The sequence below is a fragment of the Dendropsophus ebraccatus genome, chromosome 9 (assembly GCF_027789765.1).
Source record: "Dendropsophus ebraccatus isolate aDenEbr1 chromosome 9, aDenEbr1.pat, whole genome shotgun sequence".
Lineage (NCBI taxonomy): Eukaryota > Metazoa > Chordata > Amphibia > Anura > Hylidae > Dendropsophus > Dendropsophus ebraccatus.
In genome coordinates, this window is record NC_091462.1 from 62,840,369 (window position 1) to 62,864,488 (window position 24,120).

The window sequence follows — 24,120 nt, forward strand, 5'->3', positions numbered from 1 at the left end:
ATCTCTCAGTGCATTTCAGCTCAGATAACCCTCAGCGCATTTCTATAAACAGGAGATTCAATGTCTTTTCTCTGCCTTAGATCAATGGCCTAAAATCTAATAATATGCATTTCATCTATATGTACACGCTGTACACACATTTACTGACAGTACATAAAGTTATTTTAATTATACAGCAGAGAGTACCTACTGGCACACTGATATACACTATATACCAATGTCATTTCCCTGGTATACATACTCTCTGCTGGCCGATGCGGTATTACTGTCTCCAACTTTAAATGTAGGAAGCCTTATCCCCAGCTGGGTTTTAAACTTGATCTAGGATTAAGTTTAAGTTTTAGGTTATGTTCACAGACTGTATAACAATGGCTGTTGTAGGTGTAGCGTGTGCATGGAACACGCGGCATTGTATTGGTTTCAATGCAATGCTGCCCAGGCTGAAAAGAACGCCCACTGTTTTAATTGAAAACAGCGGGCGTTCTATGCAAAATAAAATACATAGTGTGAACATACATTTAGGGATATCTTATTAGTGAATAGGAAATTGAGGAGTCTTTGTTACCAGAGGGGTAATTAGTATATATGCAGCTTGCAAAATATTTGTGATTTTTGTATGCCAGATAACTTGTGTTCATAGCTTAATAATCCCCTCCCCCACACCCACACACACACACATACATACACAAATGTATACACACATGCAATCCTACTTACATGAGTTCCAGGTATGGAAGGATGTCCAGGAGGGCCAGGGTCACCAGGCTGACCAGGAATACCAGGTTCTCCATCTATTCCAGCAGGACCACGTGCACCCTTAGGGGAAAAAATTTTATGTTTTCTATTGTTAACTATTAGAACAAATTCTGCTGATTTTACTCTGCTTATCTGCATGACATGCAATGTAATATGAGTATGTTCACAAATGGTGGTCAAATTGTGTTTGTTTTTTTTGCGACACGGCAACACAATTTTTAAAAAAATTATAGCAAAAATATCTCCTTACTAGATGTTATTCAGGAGCCTTTATTTTCTATATTAATCTTCCTTGTAGTTTTGCATATTGAGGCATATTGGCATATTGAACAGTTTATGAAAACTGGTTTAAAGATTTGTAGTTCTTTTATCTTTTTCTAAAATAAACTCCCACTATTTATCTAAAAAGCTGGAAATGTAGAATCACATTCCCTCTCATTGTGTTATGGTGATTCATGATCATTACATGTAGATTATCATATCAAATAACACCACATTGAATTTTCTAATTCCCATGTAATCCTCTCTCCTATACTTAGTGAACAGTACTGACATCCAGTGTTGATGAGAAGCAAATGCAAATGGCTGCCGAGTCTACTATCATTACTGCGGCAGGGAGTTACCTCCTATGAATTGGTTTTGCCCTTTTACTATGAATCTCAGTGTTTAACATGCTCAAAGTATATGCATGTTGCTTAGGGCATTAACCTGCCTTGATCCCATGCATGGTAACACATTTAGACAGATTATACTGTAGTTTATTTGGCAAATTCTCTCTATAACAAATCTATGTTAACTTACAGGTTTACCCTTTGGGCCTCTGTCTCCTCTTGATCCTTGAGAGCCTGGTGGTCCCTGATAGAAATAAACTCTTATTGTCATTGAGCATCATTCTTGTGTACAAAAACAATCAAATGAGATTTGTACTAGTAATGCATTGATGATATTATATGAAACCTCTATTAATAATATGCAGTTTATCATTAAGAGTAATTAAAGGTAAACTGACAGCACAGATATGCAGATATTCATGCATATCCCATTGCCGATCACATTAGCAATGCTCTGTGATCCAGCATCTTCATGAAAAACAAACTTTATTCCTGTGACACTGTCTGCACCTACCCCGCACAGCCTCTGCCCGCTCTCCATCGGATGCTGTCACTTCAGGCCGCTTCTCCTCCAGCTGTCAATCATTCTGGAAGAGATAGAGCCACTAGTGGCCTGAAGCTACAGCATCAAGTGGACAACCGGGCAAGCAGAAGGTTAAAGCTTTAGTATCATCAAAAAACAATGACATGTCATCAATACATTTCAAAAGATTTGATCAATCCGGGGGTAGGTGTTCCAACCCTAACAATCCCTAGAATAAGCTTGGAGAGGCGCTCAGCTAAACTCTTCTCTCCACTGCTTTTTGCTTTCATAGACTTGCTATGAAGTCCATCTCCTGCAATAATACAGGAGAGCAGCCGGCTAGGGCGAGAACCACTGAGCCAAGCTTGTTCTAGTGATCCCTGGGGGTCTGAACACCCAGACCCTGACAGATCAAAACTTTTAATATGTCTGTATGACTTTTTTTTCTCCAAATGATAGTAACACTTTAATGAGGTACTCCAGCACTTAAAATCTTTTTATATTTTGCTGGCCTTATATAAAACGTAATAAACATCTTATTCTTACCTCACCATGCTACCCAGGTGTCCTCTGCAATGTACTGCTGCCACTACTTCTAATAGGGACTTGTCTGGACAGTGACAGCCTGCTCAGCCAATCACTGACTGACACAGGACAGCATCACGCCAGTGATTGGCTGAGCAGGCTGTCACTGTCAAGATTAACTCATCTCAGAAGTGGCAGAGGCAGAGTTCACAGGAGGACAGCTGTGTCTGTGCCACAATAAGGAGTGCATTGCAATAGCTAGTGGCGGCCATTGGCTCTGGTAGTAAATCATTAATTTACCATTAAGTGTGGATGTCATCTGATCTTGCCACTGTTTAAATAGGCAAGTCCCAATGCCACCTGCGGAACAGGATTGCAAGCTGATACTGGCGCTGCTTATACCACCATAAAACAGCGTCCTAATGACATTATAGGTATATTCACACACGTTGGAGTTTCATTACATTACCGCAATTAAATAATTAATAACTACAATGAAGTGATGCAGTAACGCAATGAAAAAATCTATTACATGCAAACACATTGCATTTTCATTGTGTTACTGCATGTGTGAACACATGTTCTGGTATTAATTTGCAATTATTAAATACAAATTAAGTAGCAGATCATAAATGAAGGACATGCATAAAGAATAGGTGAAGGAAGGGAATTTCATATTGGATTTATTGGATTGTATTTATGCATTTTTTTGTATATTTGTTGGAAATTTTTACATAAATGGTGATCTGTGTAAAAAGAAAAAAAGGGCCATTCAAATCATTATAGTTGCGGTTACACCAGGGTTTATGGCTGTCACAGGATTGCAAATATGTGTTTATATTATGCTCATGCATTTAAAGGGGCTATCCAGTGAAAATCTCTTTCTTTCAAGTCATCTGGTTTCAGAAAGTTATACATATATATGTAATTTACTTCTATTTAAAAATCTCAAGTCTTCCAGTACTTATCAGCTGCTGTAAGTCATGCAGGAAATGCTGTTTTCTTTTCAGTCTGACACAGTGCTCTCTGCTGTCCGAGACAGGAACTGTCCAGAGCAGTAGCAAATTCTAATAGAAAACCTTTACTGCTGTGGACAGTTCCTGTCTTGGACGGAGATATCAGCTGAGAGCACTGTGTCACACTGAAATGCAAACGCCACTTCCTGCATGACATACAGCAGCTTATAAGTACTGGAAGAGATTTTTAAACCACTAAATTACAAATCTATATAACTTTCTGAAATCAGTAAATGTGAAAAAAAGGATTTTTGCTGGACAACCCCTTTACATTTCTCTGTAATTTGCACAATTTATTTTCCTTTTTCAACTTTTATTTAACCATCATTTATTATAAATTTACTTCAGTTTTGGGCACATTTATACCTTATTTGCCAGTTTTGCTTTCTGACAAATGTTGGGGTCATGGCTTAGCTGGAGTAAGGTTTTTAGACATACTTACAATTTCCGACTTAGTTATGCACATAGCCAACTTTTAAGGTAAGGTACTTTTGAGGGTGCTGTGTTACAGCAATTATACAAAAGATTAATGTATACCGACAACTGCTTGATGACTATGGTTTTTCTGTTTCTGCATATAAGCAGAATATGAATCAACTCTATTTGGCCTACAGTTATTATGCACTTAGCAGCCAAGGGAGTTTCACATTTATAAAGGGACACTATGGTGATCTAAAGTTGGGCCAATAAATCCTAAGAGACCTCGGTGTTATGTCTGTAATATAAAGGCTAAAATGTGTGTCTGAAACTGTCTTTAAGCACATTACAGATGCAATACATTTGGCACCATCAGGAATGCTTGGGTTTGTTAGAGTTGTGATGATTTCATGACTATTTTACACTTATTTTTATTATTAGGGTATTTTGTTGCATTTTGTAGACATTATGAATTCTGATCATTAATCTGTGTAAATATTGGTCATTAAAGAGCGTAATGCCCTTTTTAGTTTGTATTATTTAGCAGATGAAAACTATATTTTTTTTCATGCCTGCGCCTTCCAATAAAACAGACCCCAAACTGTAGTCTTGCTACTGCTTTCTTGTTGATGATATACACTAAAACTTACAGCAGGTCCTGGACGTCCTCGAATTCCAGCCACCTAAAACAAAATAAGACAATTTCATTTAACGCTGCGTTTTTTAAAGTTTTACTGAAAATCATCATGTTCAGGGTCTATTTCTAATAACTAAATGAATTAAATCTCGCTAATCTAAAGATATCTAATACAATAAAAGAATAATAATAAAAAAGTCAGTTTGATGTAAGTTGTTGTCAATTAATGTTTAAGACAAAACGTATTATATGTATCATATCATATTACCCACTTAAATCTGAAATCTAATTTCTTAAGCCTTTATTTTAGGGAACATCAAATAAAGGGACTGTGATGGGAACAAAGGCCAGCTATGCAAATTTATCAATGGCCACATGTAAACAAAAATGTATTCTGGCTTCCAACTGTTCAATAATCTGCATTTGGGTCACGGGGGGGGGGGGAGTAGAAGATTTCATGCAAAGGAACATCATTTGCTACTGACTGCTGCATCTAGGTCGTTAAAAAACTGAAATTTGAATGATCTCTTAATATCAGCCACCGATGGCAGGTGTTAGCTGCAGATACCCAGTGTGTATAGAGTGGGCTCAGCTCTTGAGTTCCCCACCCAATGATTGGCATACATGAATATCAAATGTTGGGACAGGGATAAGAAATGAAGCAGCTCCAACTCAGCTCAATAACACTCCTCAAAGCATACTATTCTGTGTACAAGTATAGAGAGAAAATAGGGCTCACAAAGCAAAACGTAGAAGCTGTAGTAATAACTTATGGACAAAGGGGGAGATTTATCAAACTGTTGTAAAGTAGAATTGGCCCAGTTGCCCCTAGCAACCACAATCAGAATCTGCCTTTCATTTTTTAAAGAATTTGTGAAGAATGAAAGGTAGAATCTGATTGGTTGCTATGGGCAACTAAGACAATTCTACTTTACACCACTTTGATAAATCTCCCCCAAAGTCTTTTTTTTCCTCTAAAATACGTACAAAATAAGAATAAAACAATTCTTTTCAAAAGCTCTCCATAGCTTATAAACTCTATGATTGCTCACTGAATCACACTAATCCATTACATGTATCAGTGCATATACCTTGAACAGAATACTCCTTAAACTGAGCTCTATATTTACCAGTTCTTTTTTATGCTATTGACTTTTTGTATCTGTTGTAAAGCTGGTTGTGGCTTATTTGTTGCATAGTTCAATAGCAGTTCCATGGTACGCTACACATTGACATATCGACATACCTCTCGGCCTTTGTTTTTAGATGTGGGGATGGCAACTTAGAAAGCATTTATTCTTATGAGAGCCTAAATCTATGCCTCCACTTATTATATGCATTACATTAGTAATTTTATGAAATTACCATACACTGTGTTCATTATATAACTCTGATCAAATATGTAAAATAAATCAAGCATAATGAGAAGAATGAGAAGGAAAATTAGATAAAATCCACTTACAGAAGGAACATCTCCAGGTTCTCCTTTTTGGCCCTAAGAGAAAAATATGAAAATACATTAAGAAAACAATGGAATCAAGCTGACATCTCCTCGTAAAATATACTACATAATAAAGGCTCTCCTTATACTTTGTTGAACATAGTGCACAGGGTGCTGAGAATGAAGGTAAGTTTCTTACCTTCATCCTCGTTTCTGTTTCCATGCTATTAGCACTTTAATCCCTTTGCTTATTAGGAGTTTTGATGCACTGGGGACAGGACTACTACTGACCCGCACCTACCTGGTTTTACCACTCTGCAGGTCGGGGGCAGATTGGTGCACTGAGAGTGGTAGTTCCTCCCCCAGTGAACCAAAACACCTAATTAGCATAGGCTCCTAAACAGCACAGAAAGAGCACTAAGAATGAAGATAAGAAACTTACCTTTATCCTTAGCGCCTGATGCACTACAGAGAGATATCAGCAGGTTACATTATTCTAGCCAGCTGATAGTTTCCCTTAAACTTTTTCATTATGGCAGCCATATCATGTGAACACCAGTCCTGAGCAGGCTCTGGTGTAGACAGAAGGCTTTTCTGTGTCATTTGTTTTGTTTATGAATTACAGGATTACATCAGCAGTGCACCAATAGATCTCTTTATGTAGTTCTCAGATAACATCCCTGTCTCCCCACAAACATCTGTCCTTTTATCTCTCTGTGTAGCCTGCATTAGGAGAAGAGGGGAAGAAGAAATCAAGGTGGCCTATCTACAATGGTTTTGCTAGTCGATACACTGTATTGGTAAGTATTGACATGTCTGTGATTTTCATGCAAATGTCAAATATGTTGTAGTGTGACGCCATGTCTGATATTGATACTTATTGTATGTATGCATCTAATCTGTATAGATGCAGAGTTAAAGAAGCAGTTCAGTTTGTTTTTTTCGCCCCCCCAGGTAGCTGCTTTCATGTATACTTACAGAAGATGATCGGTGTCCCGTTCCCGTAGGTCAGTTCCCGTCCCGCGGTGCCGTTCAAATCGGGCGCGCTCACTTCTGCCGGCTGCTGCGAGTCCTCTTCTCTGACCAGTGATTATACGCCGGAAGTCACTCGCTTCCATGCATTCGCTATGGAAGCGCGTGACTTCCGGCGTTCAAACTACAAGGCCGAGATGGGGAGTCACAGCGCCGGCGGAAGTGAGCGCGCGCCCAATTTGAAAGGCACCGCAGGACCGGACCGGAGCTACGCCGCAGGACACCGATCATCTTCTGTAAGTATACATGAAAGCGTCTACCCGGGGGGGCCGAAAAAAACTGAACTGCTTCTTTAAGCTACTTTTACATAGGCTGATTGTAGGCAAGGAGAGTTGCTAGAAACGCTGGTCTTAGCGATAAATGGCCCATGTAAAATTATCAGCAATCAGCCGAGGAGCAGGAAAACAGCCACTTGTTGGCTGATCTCATCTTTTGTGCAGCTTCAAAATTCAAATGGCAGCACAAATGACACAGTGTTTGAGCGATTTATCATGCTTTCTGAAGGAACTGCAAATGAGCACATATGTCGCTGATGTAAAAGGACCCTAAGGGTATGTTCCCACTACAGAATACACTTAAAGACGTCAAGCCTCGGCCTCCACTCTAATTCCCCCCCCCCCCCAAAAAAAAAAGACTCATAGACGGATGGAACTTCAAGCGGAGGCAGCGAGGCAGAACCCACTTAGGGAGTAGGGTTTAAGAAAGTGTGACACTAGAGCCCCACCCATAGGTGGATGTGCCAGAATGGACAGGAACTTTTAAAAGTAGCCTAAAATTTTTTCTTCTTTTTATTTACATCAGAAAACTGGCTTAAATCAACTCACCTTTATTCCTCTACCTGCAAGTACAAAAGAAAAAAATACATATTATAACCAGACACTGCATAAACCATTATTATTAAACCAAATAAATATAAAGTACAGAGAGAAGAGATGTTAGTCATTTCTTCCTATTACAAGTTATCAGATTTTAGCCAGTTCCAGAAATGTACTTGTAATTTTGAAACACTTACTAAAGAAAAACCCATAAAAACCCTCAGCAGCTGATTGGTCTCCAAATGGCAATGGTAAAAGAACACAAGTAAGATGACAGAACTTTTAAATGTGAAGGTAAAAGAATAATCTCAATACTTAGAGGGGGGTTTTTTCGTTAAAGAAAGCTTTATAAGAAGACCACTGATAGCACTGATCAATGCTCTTTTAAAGCAAAAAGTTTTGCTGTAAAAAAAATAAATAAATAAAAGCTAACATGACCATCGTTGAAAAATAAGGGAAGAGTTCAATGGAATGGAAGGAGAACTGCATAGTCCAGGGTACTGGGGGCCCCACTAACAATGTAAACGGGGAGGGGCATCTTTGGGAGGAAAGGGATAGTTAAGGACTTAGTAAGGAGAAAATAAGAAGTGATGAGTCACCCATCTTCTCTGCAGTTAATGAAAGTGAGGGAAAGGGGATTTGCCATGATGGAGGGGATCACAAAGGGTCCCAGGAGGTAATAGGTAATATGGGTCAAAAGGGCCATTATAGACTCACACAAGGGTGAGAAGAATTGTAGTTGGGGGAAACCTGAAAAGCGTAAATGTCCATGATATATGGTCACTATTAGCAAAGGATATACCCTAAAAAGACTATGAAGTAAAGGAAAAAGGGAAGGCTTAAGGGGTTTCTATCGCCCCGAGGGTATCCCCTTGGAAGAGGGGAGCCTCCAGGGGCATGGATTCCCAAGTTAAGACAGATTGGTAGATAAGCGGCCTTAAGAAAATATAGAAGGGTTATCAGAAATAACAGGAAAACCTTTGCCCCAGATTTATTCCCGCCTGACCAGTGACGTTGTACCCCATATGAAGTAGAAGGGGCAGAATGGACATAGAAAAGAGGTATATAATGTCTCAAATAGAACTTTCTGTGGTGTGGGGAGGGAGGCCTAAATATGTTGAGAGAGGTTATGGGATTGGAAGAAGAGGTTGTCCGTTTTTGTCCATGTTGGCCTTTGGAGCAGACTTTTATGGAAGGGGGAAAAATAGGATAAAGAGAAGTGGAGACTCTGTGCGTCCAGGGATGCTGCTCCTGAAAAATGTATAACGTGTAATGGACAAAGAGGTTTGGGTCATTGGGGATTTACTCAATCCAATTTTTACCATTTTTTTTATTTCACCCTATAAATAATATTTTTTGGGTTTTGCTATACATTTTTTGGAAGATTTATAGATACCAATACAGATTACAATTATTTGTGAAAAACAAGCCCTAATAGGGCCCCATAGATGGAGAAGTAAAAGTGTTTTAGCTCTTAGAAGGCGAGAAGGAAAAAACTAAATGCAAAAATAAAAATTTGTGTGGTCATTTAGGTCATTTTTTGCTGCGCCATGAAGGGGTTAATATTTTTGTTGTTAAAAAACACTTTAAACAACAGCCCAGATTTACTAAGGATCAGACTTTTGTCCTCGGTTGTGTCAAAATCCGCCCCATGTTTAAATGTTGATATTTATAAAGTAGATGTGCCAAAAGTGCAAGTTAGTTTAAGGCAAGTTTCACACACACAGGTAGGAACCTTGTGAAGTACCCAGCCATTTCTGAAACACAGCTGGGTGCATTGCCTGCCAGCATTATGCTGACAGGCACATTACATAGCACTAGAGTACTAGTGCAATGTAGCGATCTAGTGAACATTGCAAGAGTCCCCTTGTGGGGTTTAAAAAAAAATGACAAAAATAAAATATATATATATACATATATTTCCTCTTTACATTCCCTCTTTCTACATTAATAACAGCTGAAAATAATGTTAAAGATCATTACTAGTCACCGTGATTAATAATAGATGGGCGCCCTTTCCCGATAAATGATCGCACATTCCCGCAGTGGGAACATAGCCATATTTTTTTCTGTTTTCATCAAATATGTCTCTCATCCAAGGGAAAAATATACCCCTTCCCCATCAATGACTCTTTATTAGCTGTTATCAGTACATGAAAGACTATACTGTTTGGTTTTGATTTGTTTGTCAGTTCCCTGTAATCAATATTTGCTATGACCTGAATTATTTTATTATTAATCGCGCATAATGAACACTATAAAAAAATAAAAATAAAGGATTGACAGGATTGCAGTATTTTGTTAAAGGGAATCTATTAGCACCTGGCCTTACCCGAAGTGCTGACAGTGTGCTGTAGTTGGCAGTCCCCTAGTGAGCATGTTTCCTTTTAGTAATTTGTCTGTGGAATGGATTATGCACAATCTCAGATCTTCTACTGTAATAAAGAGTCAAAGAGGAGTTGCGGCTCAACTTTTATGCCACACTCTAGCACGCCTCACCACTGCTTCCTCCTCCTTCTTCTTCATGAATCATTTCTGCTGCTCTGCTTCCTGCACAATCACCCTGTAAGCTTGTGTCTCTAATTGCAAATTTATCCTCTGTAGGCAGTTTATAGTGGAATCTGCTAGCCCGAATGTGTTGGAGCTGTGGTCTAGGGGTAAATCACCTGTCTAGAGACCAACAACAGTTTTCTTCCTGGGCTTTATTCCCATGATGGAAACGTAGTTATTTTTTATTTTTTCTCATTATTGTATCATTTTTAAAAGTGCAAAGAATTCCATATCAGGTCCATATTAGATTTATTTACATTTTATTTTTTCCTTATTGTATAAAGAAACTAAATTTTAGAACTAATTTGGACCTGATGAAAAATGATTCAGGTTAGGGGGAAAAAAATAAACTATATTTAATTTCTTTTAGGGGACTTAAACCAAAGAAAAAATGTTGGTCTCTACACAGGGTTTTTACCCCTAGACCACAGCTCCAACACATTTGGGCTGGGAGATTTAACTATATCTGTGTTTTTTTCAGACATAAACTGCCTACAGAGGACTGATTTGCAATCAGAGACACTGCCTGACAGCTGAACACACAGGATGCTGGGCAGCAGAGATTCATGAAGAAGAGAGAGGAGGAAGGAGTGGTGAGGCATGCCATAGGACAGCCCAAACTATGACCCACAACCTCAGATTGGGCATAATCTACTGCACAAACGAATTACCAGAAGGTAACATGTTCATAAGAGAACTGCCAATTACAGCACACTGTCAGCACCTCAAGTAGGGCCGAGGTGCTGACAGATTCCCTCTCATTTGCTCCTAAAAATTAAACAAATAAAAAAATAAAAAAAACATTCAGATTCCAAAATGGTACCAATTACCATATTCAGCTGACAATTATAAAAATATGGTTCTTAGAATGTGAACGCACTATTTTTTTTATTTTGATTGTGCCAAAGTAGTAAAGTACATTCTATTGTGCCAAAGTGTGTTTGCTGTACAGTGAATGACATCAATTTAAAGTGAGAAATTTACAATTCCCCCCGCCCTCCCCATTCCTCACCCCCCCCCCCCCCCCCCCACACACACACACACATACAAAAGTGTTAATAAAAACGAAACCAATAAAATATATGAACCCCAACTGGCAGCAATAAAAAGTACAACTTGTTCCACAAAAAAAAATCCTCATAAGGCTATTTCAATGGAAAAATATAAAAGTTACAGTGCTTGAAGGGCGACAAAGGGAAAAAAAAGACTTGGCCATTGAGGCTAAGAATGTGTGCCAGGGGAACGTGTGAAGAAGTGTTCACAAACCCCTGTATGAAACAAACACAGAAGTGTGCTGTGTGTGAACATTTCCCTATACAATAACTGGTTAAAATTTGTAGAGTTTTTATATGTGAAAATATTTAACAAGCTGTTCTTCTAGAATTGTTGATCAAAGCTTTTTTAACCTTTTAGTGCTGCAGCTAGTGTGGGCTTTCATTACCAAGCTAAATTTTCTAAATCTGACCTGTCTCATTTTAATGCGGTTATAGCGTTGTGATGCATTAATGTATGCTAGCGATTCTGAGATTGTTTTTTTTTTTGTGACATATTGCACCTTATGTTAGGGGCAAAATTTGGTCACTATCTTGTGTGTTTTTTGTTAAAAACATCAAAATATCGTGAAAAATTGGAAAAATGATAATTAATTTTTCCTGTTTTTTTAAATATCAAACATAACACTATTTAGCATGCGGTAAAAATAACATAATTATTGTATTCTCTGGGTTACTACGGTTATGTCGATACCAAATTTGCATAGTTTTTTTTTATTATTACCACTTTTGGCACAATAGAAACTATCTTCCTGAAAAAAAGGATAAAAACTGTCACCATATGCAAGATCTATAGCGTTCTTATCTTTCGCACAACAGAGCTGGCTTTAGGCTCATTTTTTGCGGGAAGATGTATAGTTTTTATTGATTCCAAGTATTACATGTATATGACATTTTGATCTTTTTTATGACGTATTTTCGGAAGCGGATTGATGAAATACACCAATTCTGGCGCTTTTTTTTCTATTTTTCTTCTACAGCGTGTGTTGTGCGATATAATTAATAAAATGGTTTTATATATAATGCATTGTTATTACTGGGGGGGGTAGGGGGATTAGGGGGTTAAATTTATGTGCATGATTTTTGAAAACAGAAATAAATATGTAAGCTAAATATACAAATACATGTGTACAATTGAGACAATGTAACCTCACTATGCTGTAAATCTATAAAATAGGAGGAGCCATATTGCTTAAAATATTGCACATTTAATCAATTTATAAGAAAAAAATAATAAAAGGTTTTTACATCCGTTTTTATGCATCCATTTTTTTTTGCGTACACAAAACATGGTCTACTATATTTTTGTCTACGCTTAAAAAAAAGGATGCATTTTGGTGCGTTTTTTTATAATAGAAGACAATGGAAAACAGATCAAAATGGATGAACACAAATACATCCATTTTAAGCAGTTTTTCATCCATTTTCATCCAGCCAGCACCCAGCTCTTTACTGACAAGGTTAAAAAAAACCAAAATGTCTGTCTACAAAGCGTCTGACGTCTGGATTATTAAATCCCCAGTCATTTTTGAAGGCTAATAACGTCAAACAGTGACTTGCAGGGAAAGCTACATTTTCTTTCTTCACAGAATTCTTAGGGGAGCATGAATGGCCTTTCTTCACATGTTTTTCCACGATTGGTCTCTCTGCAGCCAGCCAGCACCTTGCCATGTAGAGCGAGGGTCAAGAGCCCTGAAACAGCTGTTTACAGATAAATAAACTCTTCTTCTAGGGGAATATCTTGCTTGGCCTATTAAATCCCCAGTCATGTCCTAAGACTTCTTAAGGGAGTCAAACACTGACTTGCAGGAAGGCTCCTACAAAAAGTGGTGTCAGAGAGCTGTTGTGCATTTCCTTCTTCACAAATCAGTATGTGTGTACAATATATTAACCACATAATCATCTTTACCTTGGCTGTTTGTGCGACCTCCAGACGAGCCTCTACAAACTGGACAGCATTCTCCAGGAGGGATTTCAGGATTTTCACATCCTCCGACATCGGGGCATGGAACTTCATCACACAATATGGCACCACCGTCGCATACACAAATTTGACATGGTGATGGTTTCCAAACATCTTGGTTCATGTAAATTTTATCCCCCTGTTTGCAGACAATGCCTTCAACTTCTCCTAAAAATACAAAATTATGCAGGTAAGTTAGATTATTGTCACTTTAACAAATGAATGACAACAAAGTTGCTGTAAAAAGACCTGATAAAGCAACAGATACGACAGCTCCATTTAGCAAATACACAGGGCTTTTGTTTAGTCACTGACCACTATGTACTAAATGAGGCCTAGAATGAAGAGGGGACAGAACACTAGGATTCATTGTGACACAATTAGTATTATTAGTATGATGAAGTTACTAAAGTAGGAGAACTCACTGGATAAGAAGAACACTGACACCTTATCTAAAACTGACATTAAAGGGAATGTGTTACTTGAATTTTCTTTTACTGGTTAGAATTAGAAAAAAATATATAGTATTTTCTGACTGTAATTTTTTTATTTTACATTTTATTCATTGTTATGGGGGCTGCCATCTTGCCTGAGCTGTTCTTAACAGCATTTAGTGACCTGCTTTACAGCAACTCTCATAGACATAGATGACAATAGACAGAATCTGTCTCCTTGAGATGAATGTGCTCTGTGACCTGTGACAAGGTCATTCCACAGGGAGCTGCTATGATCTCCACTATCTACTGCTATCACATCTTGCTGTAATGATGTACAGCTCACTTTTCAGCAGCTTCCTCTTATCACTATAAACACAACAGGAAATCTCAACTTAGGTTTAGCCTAAAAAAAACCTGAAAAAAACTGAAAAATTCTTAAAACAAACATTTGTTTAACCTAAAAACATTATTTAAACATTTTCTGATGACACGTTCCCTTTAAATTCAAGACCAAATACAATATACAGAGATCCAGACACCACTGTAGCAATGTAAATTACATTGCCCTAATTCCCGCATCACTCGCCATACTGCTAGTAGTGAGATGAAGCAAATGAATGTGTTATGTGTTATTGTGTAAGCTGGGAAAGTACATGCTGTGAGAGCCTGCACTATACAGATCAGACATATGCAGCGTGGAAGATCTAACACAGGAGAAGGCTATGTTGTGGCGCTGAGACGTTGGACTGTGTGATCTCCCACCACGGGTGTTCCTTATCTGGCACCTGACGCAAAAGCCTTATACTCAAAAGTATGGTGGCGATTGGGGTGTTTGTGAATTTTACCACCAGATGTCAGTGTTCTATGTATATATGTATTGCACAGCTGTAGTCACTATAGGGTTACTGTTTCTTTGTTCTTTGTGATTCTGTGGACATGTGGAGATGCTTCTTTCTTTTCTACCTATCTCTATACTTCTTTCTCTGCACACTCTCTTCTCCACCACTCACAGGGACTCTTACATACCCTGTAGAAAGTAGTCACTTGGGGAGAGGAAGTGTAGCGTCAGTTTCCCTCTGATTCTCTGGGGAGTAGGACACACACAGAACAGGTATCCCTGAGGAATTTAGCCAGGGCCTGGTTTTGCCAGGCTCCCTGTCCGGGATAGTCCAGCTGTGTTAGTTGGTCCAAGACACACGTGTATGGAGAACCCAGAGACTTTTCCTTTTAAGACTATAACTACAGACACTATGCAGTGTTAGATCCCAATGGGAGGACAAGTCAGAGATGACCCCAGCCCACGCCATGAACCTCTCTGAAAAGTGCAGGGCAGTGTCCTAGTACAAAGAAAATGAGCCGGATAGAGCAAAGCAACCGTACGAAGGTCTACGTACTCTATCTCATAGCACAGGTGAAACTGGGAAACGCTCGGACACTTAGTTTCGCCCAGGTAACCTGGTCTGGGGCTTGTGTCACGCTGATAGGACGGGCATCCTGACACTGCAGGGCAGAAGGTGGTTGGTGAAACACAGGCACAAGTATTCTTCTCTCAAGTATCTCTCTCTCAAGTTCTGGAAAAGCACACTACTGCCCTGGGTTCGGGCTCTCACTACATACTCCTCTACTCTTCTCTTCAATGCTCAACACTAAGCTCCACACCGCTATTCTACCTCATCAATTAAAGTATCTTCCAGCACAGATCCAGTGAACACAAGTCTGTACACAAGAAGTTATCTATAACCAGCGTATCCTGTATCACAAGAGACTATCAGTAAAGCAATTCTTTTTTATTCTACTGGGACTCAGTGATCATTACACCAGCACCTACACATTTCAGCTACACATTCCATGGGTTACTCTCCCCTTTCTGTGGGTGGTGGTACTGACAGTCCGGGTGGGTCATCTCCCCACTCTGGACCACTGTGACAAGAGCCCTAGGGACCCATCACAACCGAGCAGGTCACTGACCATTGGGGAACAGTATAGCCAGCCACAACTAAAAGCAGGTATACCATCACCCCTGTGTTCTGAACTAGCACTGGCGTCACAACAGTACCATCACTGGCTAGGCTATACTGCACTACCAACCACCATAGAAATGGCGTCACCACTACCACCTCCGTGTGTGACTGGTAGTAAAACAGTACCAGAGTGCTCACCACAGCTGCAGGATCAGAGTTACTATGCTATAGATAGGTGCAGTGACCAGTATGTAAGTGATTACAGTGGCTTATGGACAGGTCCCCAATGAGGGTGGCTCAGAATGGAATGTACATGGAGGAGGCAGTATTAACCAAAGCACAGCTTGAAGGCTGGAGAAGTTTAGAGCAGCTAGGCCACTAGTTTATCTAACACCCAATTACTGCCTGCCAGGTAAAGACTAGCTGCACTAGATTCATATATGACACATTTTGTTAAAGAGATTGCTGTGAGTGTCAGTTCTGTTCATCTGACTGGGGTTGTTTTGGCGACATGGATTCCAGTATATGGATTTCTGCAAGTTCCATGCAGATTAGTGGAAGAGCTGCAAATATTTCTGCATCAGATCTACCCTAGAAGTAACCAGGGCTGCCACTTCTAAGCACTGATCATGTTGTAAAAGGCAGAGATCATTAACATGGAGAGTCTCTATAACTGCCTGCATCTGAACTTTAGCCAGGAATGAGCACTTCCTGCGGAAGTAATTCATGTCATAGGAACATTCTGCTTATAGGAACATCTGGTCCCCAGAGTAAACATTCTCATTAAACCTCTCTAAGCTCTTGTGAGAAACCATATTTCACAGCTGAAAATTCTAGCCTGGAAAGCATTCCTTTTAACTCCCTCCCACCCGCCCCCATACACGTCCTTTATAAGCATGACTTATTACATTAGAATTTAGCAGGAGCTGAGTTTTCTTTCCAGATGTCAGGCATATGTTTTTTTCCAGTCACAATGCTGTCAGGCTGGTTGTTCTGGTACCTTTGGGACATAAAGCTGTTTTAGTTGCCAACCTATTTTACAGGATCATTGAAGGCTTCTAGCCGTGCCATCACTTACTTTTACATGCTAGAATGGATCAGGAGATCTATCCAGAGTAAAAGGGGGAGTTACTGGGAAGACCTATAAACAGACTGCAGTTTTTGCAACTTGGGCTCTTCTCGCACAATTTTAGTTGATCTGGATTCTTTAGAACCATGCTAGTCTATAACATGCTGTATCAGAATAATGCAGAGTGTATGCTTTAGAACAGTGCTTCTCAAACTAGGCTCCAGTAGAAACAATGATGCCTGGGCCAGTGGCTGCTGGAGCCTCACTATCTGTGGTGGAAGTCTAAGCTAATATAAAAACTATTGCTTAATATACCCTTCATTTGTCTCCTAATCTCAATATAATATATAAGTACAAAATGAGTCAGTGATGTTCCTAAACCAGAGATTGTTGCAGTCAGGGAAAGGACTGTGCAACAAACGGCCTCCCCGGCTGAGCCTTACCAGCAACTAGGGGGCGCCTCTCAGTTTAAGAAGCATTGGTTAAGATACTTCATGTTAGTGATACTAGAAAAAAGAACATTTTAGAACCATGTAGCTATATTATCAATGGTGCAGGTGAATATTTCTTTTATAAAGACAATGAGGGAAGATTGAACCTGTGCAAAACATCTGTTCTCAGTCGTGTAAAATTACAATGTTTATGCACAACTATTTTTTAAAGAAGCACCCCTAGACAATTTTTTGCCCATATAATGCACAATAATTATATTAATGTAGCAGGGTCATCTGACCATCTTGTCTTTTAGATTTCAAATTGTACCCTCTCCCTTTCAGATGAATATCAATCCCATGATGCATCATCACAGCATCACATGGGCAACTAGTGTTAGCACCATCATCTTAGCACAATAACCCTCATCTCTATATACAGTATCTAGGGCACCATAAGTATACAATCAGGGAGGCTGAACTGTCATAAAAATCCATTATAACCACTGTGACAGGAGCTGTATAAGTGACCTAACTGAAGGAGCTCCAGAAATATTCAGAGAGAAAGTAACAACCAAATGAAGTGACTAGCTGAAATATTATTATAATGACTAAAGATCCCTGTGTGCTTCTTAAATATGGAAAGAACACATAACTTAGGCTATAGAACAAAGGAAGTATGTATAGACAAGCAATGCAAGGCTTCTAAAAGGTGGTTCTCAAGAAGAGATCCATATTAGTATTGCATTTTATAGTAGATTTTGCTATTCTTATCTAGAGCAGTGTAAATATGTCATTATTTGTAATAATCGAAAATGAATATTGCATTTGAACAATCTTCACCATTGTTAGGGGAGAAGAAATGGACTCTGAAGTGTGCATGCTATTCCCCTTTTCTCCACAAAGTGGCAGTATTTCATTACTTGCTTCAGCGGACCCTTCTTTTTCCATAATGCAATTTTGGTGGCTAACACCCAGTCTGCTTTATATTATTCATGTCTTTTGACTTCATTCCAGGACACTGACATAAAAACTAGGTTTCACAGTAGAATTTTCCTCCACATGTGACCAATCAGTGTTCTGGAAGGGAGGGGAAGATAGAAATGCTGACCCTGTAACTTGAATTTTTTTTTTTGCCTTTAACTCTAATGTATCCAAAAATATTTTAGCTTCATATGTCTGTTCTTGTCTTGAGAATTTCAATTCTGTCCTGCAGTCCTAAATATTATTACACACAAAATTACTGCTAGCATCATAACATAACAGAACTGGGATCCTGGGGAAAACATCTGCATGGAGTTTGTATGTACTCCTGTAACTTGGATTTCCTGAGGGTTTTTTTTTTCCGTAGTGCAAATACATAGCGATTGGCTTCTTATGAACTTGGCACTAGTGTGTATGTGTAGAGAATTGGGGGCTGGAACTGATCTGAGTAATCTCTGTACAGCCTGGCAGAATATGTTGGAAATAAATACAAAGAGTATTGTTATTATGCCAGGTTCACACAGGGTAGCTCTTTGCAGTTTTCTATGCATTTTAATAGCCAAAAAGAAGTGGCTATGTTTAGATATTTTTATGAGTTTAACTTACTATGTTAATTTTCCACCATTAGATGTGCTTTTGTGGAGAATAAGTGCAGGAGTCGGCATGGACCAGATGACATGAAATAATTCCTCTCTAGGATAAGTGCAGGTGTTGTCCACAATTACACCAATGATGGACATTAGTACCACAACAATAGAAAATAGCATCATGAAGAAACTGGTGCCAATAGCGGGAAATGGAAGGTGTTTTGAAAAATGACTGTGCCAATGGGATCCTCACTCCAGCACTGACCACTACCTGAACTGGTACTTTCACTTTAAAAATATGCAATGTGTTTCAGCTCTCTAGTCAAATAGAGCACTGTTCAAGGTTCTGTTTGAACCCAATGTCTGACTGCTGCAAAACAATAGTGACCACTGAGCCACCACACTGCCCACCTGTATTTTCAATAAGCACAATGCCATATCCTTTTAGGGTTTGCACACATTCAGCAATAAGGCTAGGGCTATGTGGCCACTTTGGCCACAACACAAGCTTCAAGCCAAAAGATGGCAATGATGCACTGCATACAGTAGATTGTGCTGCATCACAGCCAATGTTAAGTCATGTTGCAAGCAACAAGTGGATGTGTTCACAACTTCACAGTCCTAAGAAATCCACCTTCAATCAATTTCAAAAAGTTAAAGTTAAAAAACAAGTTTTATCGTGTCTTGGATTTACGTGCTGCGGTTATTTATGTGGTGTTTTGATAGAGAAGGGTGAGAATAGGGTTCAACCAGTCCTCATACAAAATTCTTAATTCTTTAAATCGATAAGCTTGCAAAACCGAGACTGAGACAAGATAAACTTCTTGAGTTGTACTAGTGTAAATGAATTGTCAATAAGGACTATCTGGATATATAAGTTCATTCATGCCTGAGTGAAAGCAATGCTACAAGCATGCTCGGCTCTGCTAAGCTTTGTGTGCTTAGGACTACTGATAAGACTTGGAATTTGGCAAACATCCAGACTGAAATATCTTCCCCAAGGCCATTATGGGATCATTCAGAAGCCACTATCTCAGCATACAGCAATGAGATGTCAGTCTTGTTTCTCTGGAAGCAGGATGTACTTTACTGTACGTTGCCATATTAATTACATATACAAGCATCAAGGATCATCAAGTAAAAATATCAGATTTAAGAAACTTTTTGACACATGCTTTTAATGACGTTACCCAAGCTGTAACAATATAATGTAATCCATGTGTACAAGATAATATAAGCATATACATATGTAGCCAGCGCCAAAGATGCCATCCTACTGCTGCCAGCACAACATCTTGAGAACTGGCTACAGTACACAAAGTTATGCAGTTCCTGTAGAGCTGAGTATTGCATTCTATGCTATCAGTGATGTATAGACTTTGCTGGATACAAAAGTTGCTGGGGTGCCCTACATCACGAGGGTACAGTCCCATGAAAAGTACAAAAGTCCCCTTCTTCGCTTACAAAACAGTAAGCTAGGGATGCTTTATGAATCCCTAGCTTGTTTTTCATAGATTCCCTTAGGTGGCAAACCTATGCTTCTCAAAACAGCCTGCACTCATTTAGAGTTTGATGGGAAACTATCAGCAGGTTAGACCTGCTGTTATGTTCCTTTAGCGCACACAGGGATAAAGATGAAGGTAGTTTTTTTACCTTGATCCTCAGTACCATTTTGGGTATATTAATAGGTTATTCCATTTGCTAATAAGTTTATAAGTTGCAATTGGGTCTACCGATCATGTATCGATCCACCCCAGCTGGCCTGTCACTCAATATTAGCGGAACAGAGTGCCATCCCAATATTCATTAGGAGGATCAAAAAGAGCAAGCTCTCACACAGATTACCAGATGTAAAAAATCAATTTTACAGGGTATGAACAGGGTCTTGCATACAACCTTTAAAGATTATATATAAACCTTGGTAATCACTGCAAACAATTAAGGGGGTTACCAAGGCTTAGTTAAACATTGCTGTCTCCTCTGATTCCCTTCAATAGCACTACAATACCATACACAACCTGGGGACAAGTGCAGCGCTGTTTCTGAAAGAAAGCAGCTATTTTTATTTTTAATATGTCCCTTTTATTACAGAACACGTAGTGTAAAACAAAACTGCTAAATATGATTGCTGTTTGCACATACTGGCATGTACTACCCCATACTGCCACATACTACCATATACTGCCACATACCACCACATGCTGACACGTACTTCCACATACTGCTTCATACCACCACAAAGTGCCACATGTCACCACATACTGCCCCATACCACCACATACTGCCACATACCACCATGTACTCCCACATGTCACCACATACTGCCACATGTCACCACATACTGCCCCATACCACCACATACTGCCACATACCACCATGTACTCCCACATGTCACCACATACTGCCACATGTCACCACATACTGGCCCGTACTACCACATACTGCCACATACCTTAACATAGTTGCACATAGCACCACATACTGCCATATGTCACCACACACTGCCACAAACTACCACATACTGCCACATACCACCACATACTAGCATGTACTACCACATACTACACATACTGGCACATGTATATTAAAATGAACCTTGTATGACCACTTTTAGAGAAGAAAGTATGTGCACCTCTGACGTAGATGAGGGTCAGGGAAATACTGTATCAGGGCTAGCTAGCAAGGCTTGTAGACAAACTGAGCCACACTGGGAGTGATGTAACAAGACGACCTGGTTTTCCTAAAGCTTGTTCAACCCCCCCCCCCCCCCCCCAATTATAAAAAAAATAAATTAAAAAAAACTGATAAGGACAGCAGTACGGTGGGCTGGACTTGGCAAAGGGATACTCAAAAGTACGACAGACTGCATGCAGCCAGTGAGCTCATTGGCTGACAGCATTGTCTTGCTGAATTCTATCCTATATGTTTTCTGATAATTTCCCTAAGTCGTACACAGGCTCTGTGCCCAGGGATTTGGTATAGAACAATCAAACATTGTGCTCACCATACTTGTACAAATCAATAGCCAAGCTTTGCTTGATAACTGAGCAATCAATTTCATTCACATGTAGATTAGGGAGAATCCAGAACTTCAAATAAAAGTTTTTTTTTTTTTTTTATAATCTATAAAAGTAAATATATAAGAAAATACTTATCTGAGACATTTTGAAACCCTTTAGGACCAGGCTAATTTTGACCCAAATTTAGCTCTTTTCTTATGAATGAAGCCGCAGGTTGGCACATGACCCGCAGCTCCATTCACTCTCTATGGAGCCGCTGGAACGAGCCGAGGGCTGTACTCACTGTCTGAGTTTCCCAATCTCGGCCATAGGCCTTCCGAGACATGTGGGGAGGGAGGCTAAGTTTCGATCAACCCATGTCAAATAGCTGCACAGTGTCTCTGATATGTGCAGCTATTGGACATGTGGGCGTGTGTCCCATAGATGATATTAAAGAATGATATTCTAGAATATGGTATTATAGAATGATATTCTCAAACTAAATCCTCTGACTTTGGGCAGACAGCGGATTTCGTTTGAGAATTTCAGTTTATGGGACAGGCGGAACTCCACTTGAAATTTCCGTGCTTATTCCTTAGTGTGCACATACCCTAATGTAGCATTGTGTTTACCGCTAACAAGTCAGGAAAAAAGCCATCACCCCCGCCGCCCCAGCCACGAGCATACCTTACCTGCTCGGCGTAGCAGGTGTTCGAAATTCCCGGCTCCCCTCTTCAGTGCATTGATTGGCTGAAGAGGGGAGCCGGGAATTTCAACCAGCTCCTCTTCAGCCAATTAGTGCTGCCATGCATTGATTGGCTGAAGAGGGGAGCCGGGAATTTCAAACAGCTCCTCTTCAGCCAATCAGTGCTGCCGTGCATTGATTGGCTGAAGAGGGGAGTCGGGAATTTCAAACAGCTCCCTTTTCAGCCAATCAGTGCTGAAGAGGAGCACTGTTTGAAATTCCCGGCTCCCCTCTTTAGCCAATCAATGCACTGAAGAGGGGAGCCGGGAATTTCGAACAACCACTACGCCGAGCAGGTAAGGTATGCTCGTGGCCGGGGCGGCGGGGGCGATCGGCCGGCGGGGGGGGGGGTGATCGAGCCGGCACAGGGGGCTGTAGGATGCGGGGCCGGGCTGCGGAGGAGCAGGGGCCGGGCTGCGGGCGGGCCAGGCTGCAGGCGGGCGGGGCGGCAGGGCTGCAGACGGGCAGGGGCAGGGCTGCGGGCGGGCGGGCTTTCGGCAAAACGAATACCGTCTTAATGCTGATGGTTATGAAAAAAAAAACGTTACTCCGACATCGATAATCGTACGATCTGGCAAATTATCAATCTGTGTAAACGTAGCATAACGTTTCCTAATTTTTTTCCATTGCTACATTGTTGACTTTTCGACAGCCTAGCAATCACAATGTAGAGATCTAGCTGTCCTGCTACAAGTACCTACTTCTCTCACATTCCATTTGAACAAAGAAACTTGATTTTTTTTTCCCCCCTTGACTTTTTACAGTTGTAAAGTGAAAATCTTGTACTGGCTCACTTCTTTCTTACCTCAGGCCTTTTACCACTTGAATAAACAACAGCACCGTTAACCTGTGATGAGCATGGAAACAGCTGGCAATGCTTATTCAGCTGTTAAGCATTACATAGAGATTTGATTGATAGTAAATTGGTATTTTACCTGTTTATCTCATTTTCACGGCAAGTGCACAATTAAACTATTTCCGGTTGCTGTGCATCATTGGTGCATCACATAAAAAATTAAACAGATCTGAAGGGTTAAAGTGTCATATTATTCCAAAAACAGAAGAGTAGACCACCCAGTGTAAAAAAAAGTCTGCATTTCCAAGCTGTCGAGTGTTTCCATTCCACCTGCCAGAACTTGGAGTCTTTACAGAATTAAAGTAAAAATTAATACTTGCAAATATATATATGTTGTATTTTATATTTTCAAGCTCCTCGCCTTTTTTTGCTGTTTGCTTCGATAAGTACAATAACTGGTTTTGTGATTGGCCCATTTGATAAGGGGGCCTAACAAAGCACAGCAGTAAGCTCATAAAGCAATCTACACAATTATAGAAACAATGTCATGTCTCTTAAATCACTTTTGTGCAGTCCGCTGTCTTCTGTCTACACAGATCCCTTGGATGAGTGCAGAGAAGGAAGAGGAAGCTAAATAGGCACTCTGCCTGAGAAAATGAATAAACCACTAGACACCAGCAGTGTCGGACTGGGCCACCAGCTTTAGAACCTGCCCTAACACTGACTGACATGTCATTTCTCACTGGTTCTTCATTGGTGGGCCCCCAAGATCA

The 24,120-nt window shown here is 39.9% G+C and overlaps 1 protein-coding gene across 1 annotated transcript in view; it reads right to left on the bottom strand.

Moving 5' to 3' along the window:
* COL5A2 (collagen type V alpha 2 chain) overlaps nucleotides 1-24,120 on the bottom strand; it is a 130,561-nt gene that overhangs the window by 56,409 nt on the left and 50,032 nt on the right. The window contains exons 2-7 of the mRNA XM_069983514.1: nucleotides 13,285-13,506; nucleotides 7,783-7,796; nucleotides 5,948-5,980; nucleotides 4,499-4,531; nucleotides 1,558-1,611; nucleotides 718-816 (exon numbers count right to left, since the gene is read on the bottom strand). Of these exons, the coding sequence (XP_069839615.1) occupies nucleotides 718-816; nucleotides 1,558-1,611; nucleotides 4,499-4,531; nucleotides 5,948-5,980; nucleotides 7,783-7,796; nucleotides 13,285-13,506 (455 nt within the window). The remainder of the gene's footprint in view (nucleotides 1-717; nucleotides 817-1,557; nucleotides 1,612-4,498; nucleotides 4,532-5,947; nucleotides 5,981-7,782; nucleotides 7,797-13,284; nucleotides 13,507-24,120) is intronic.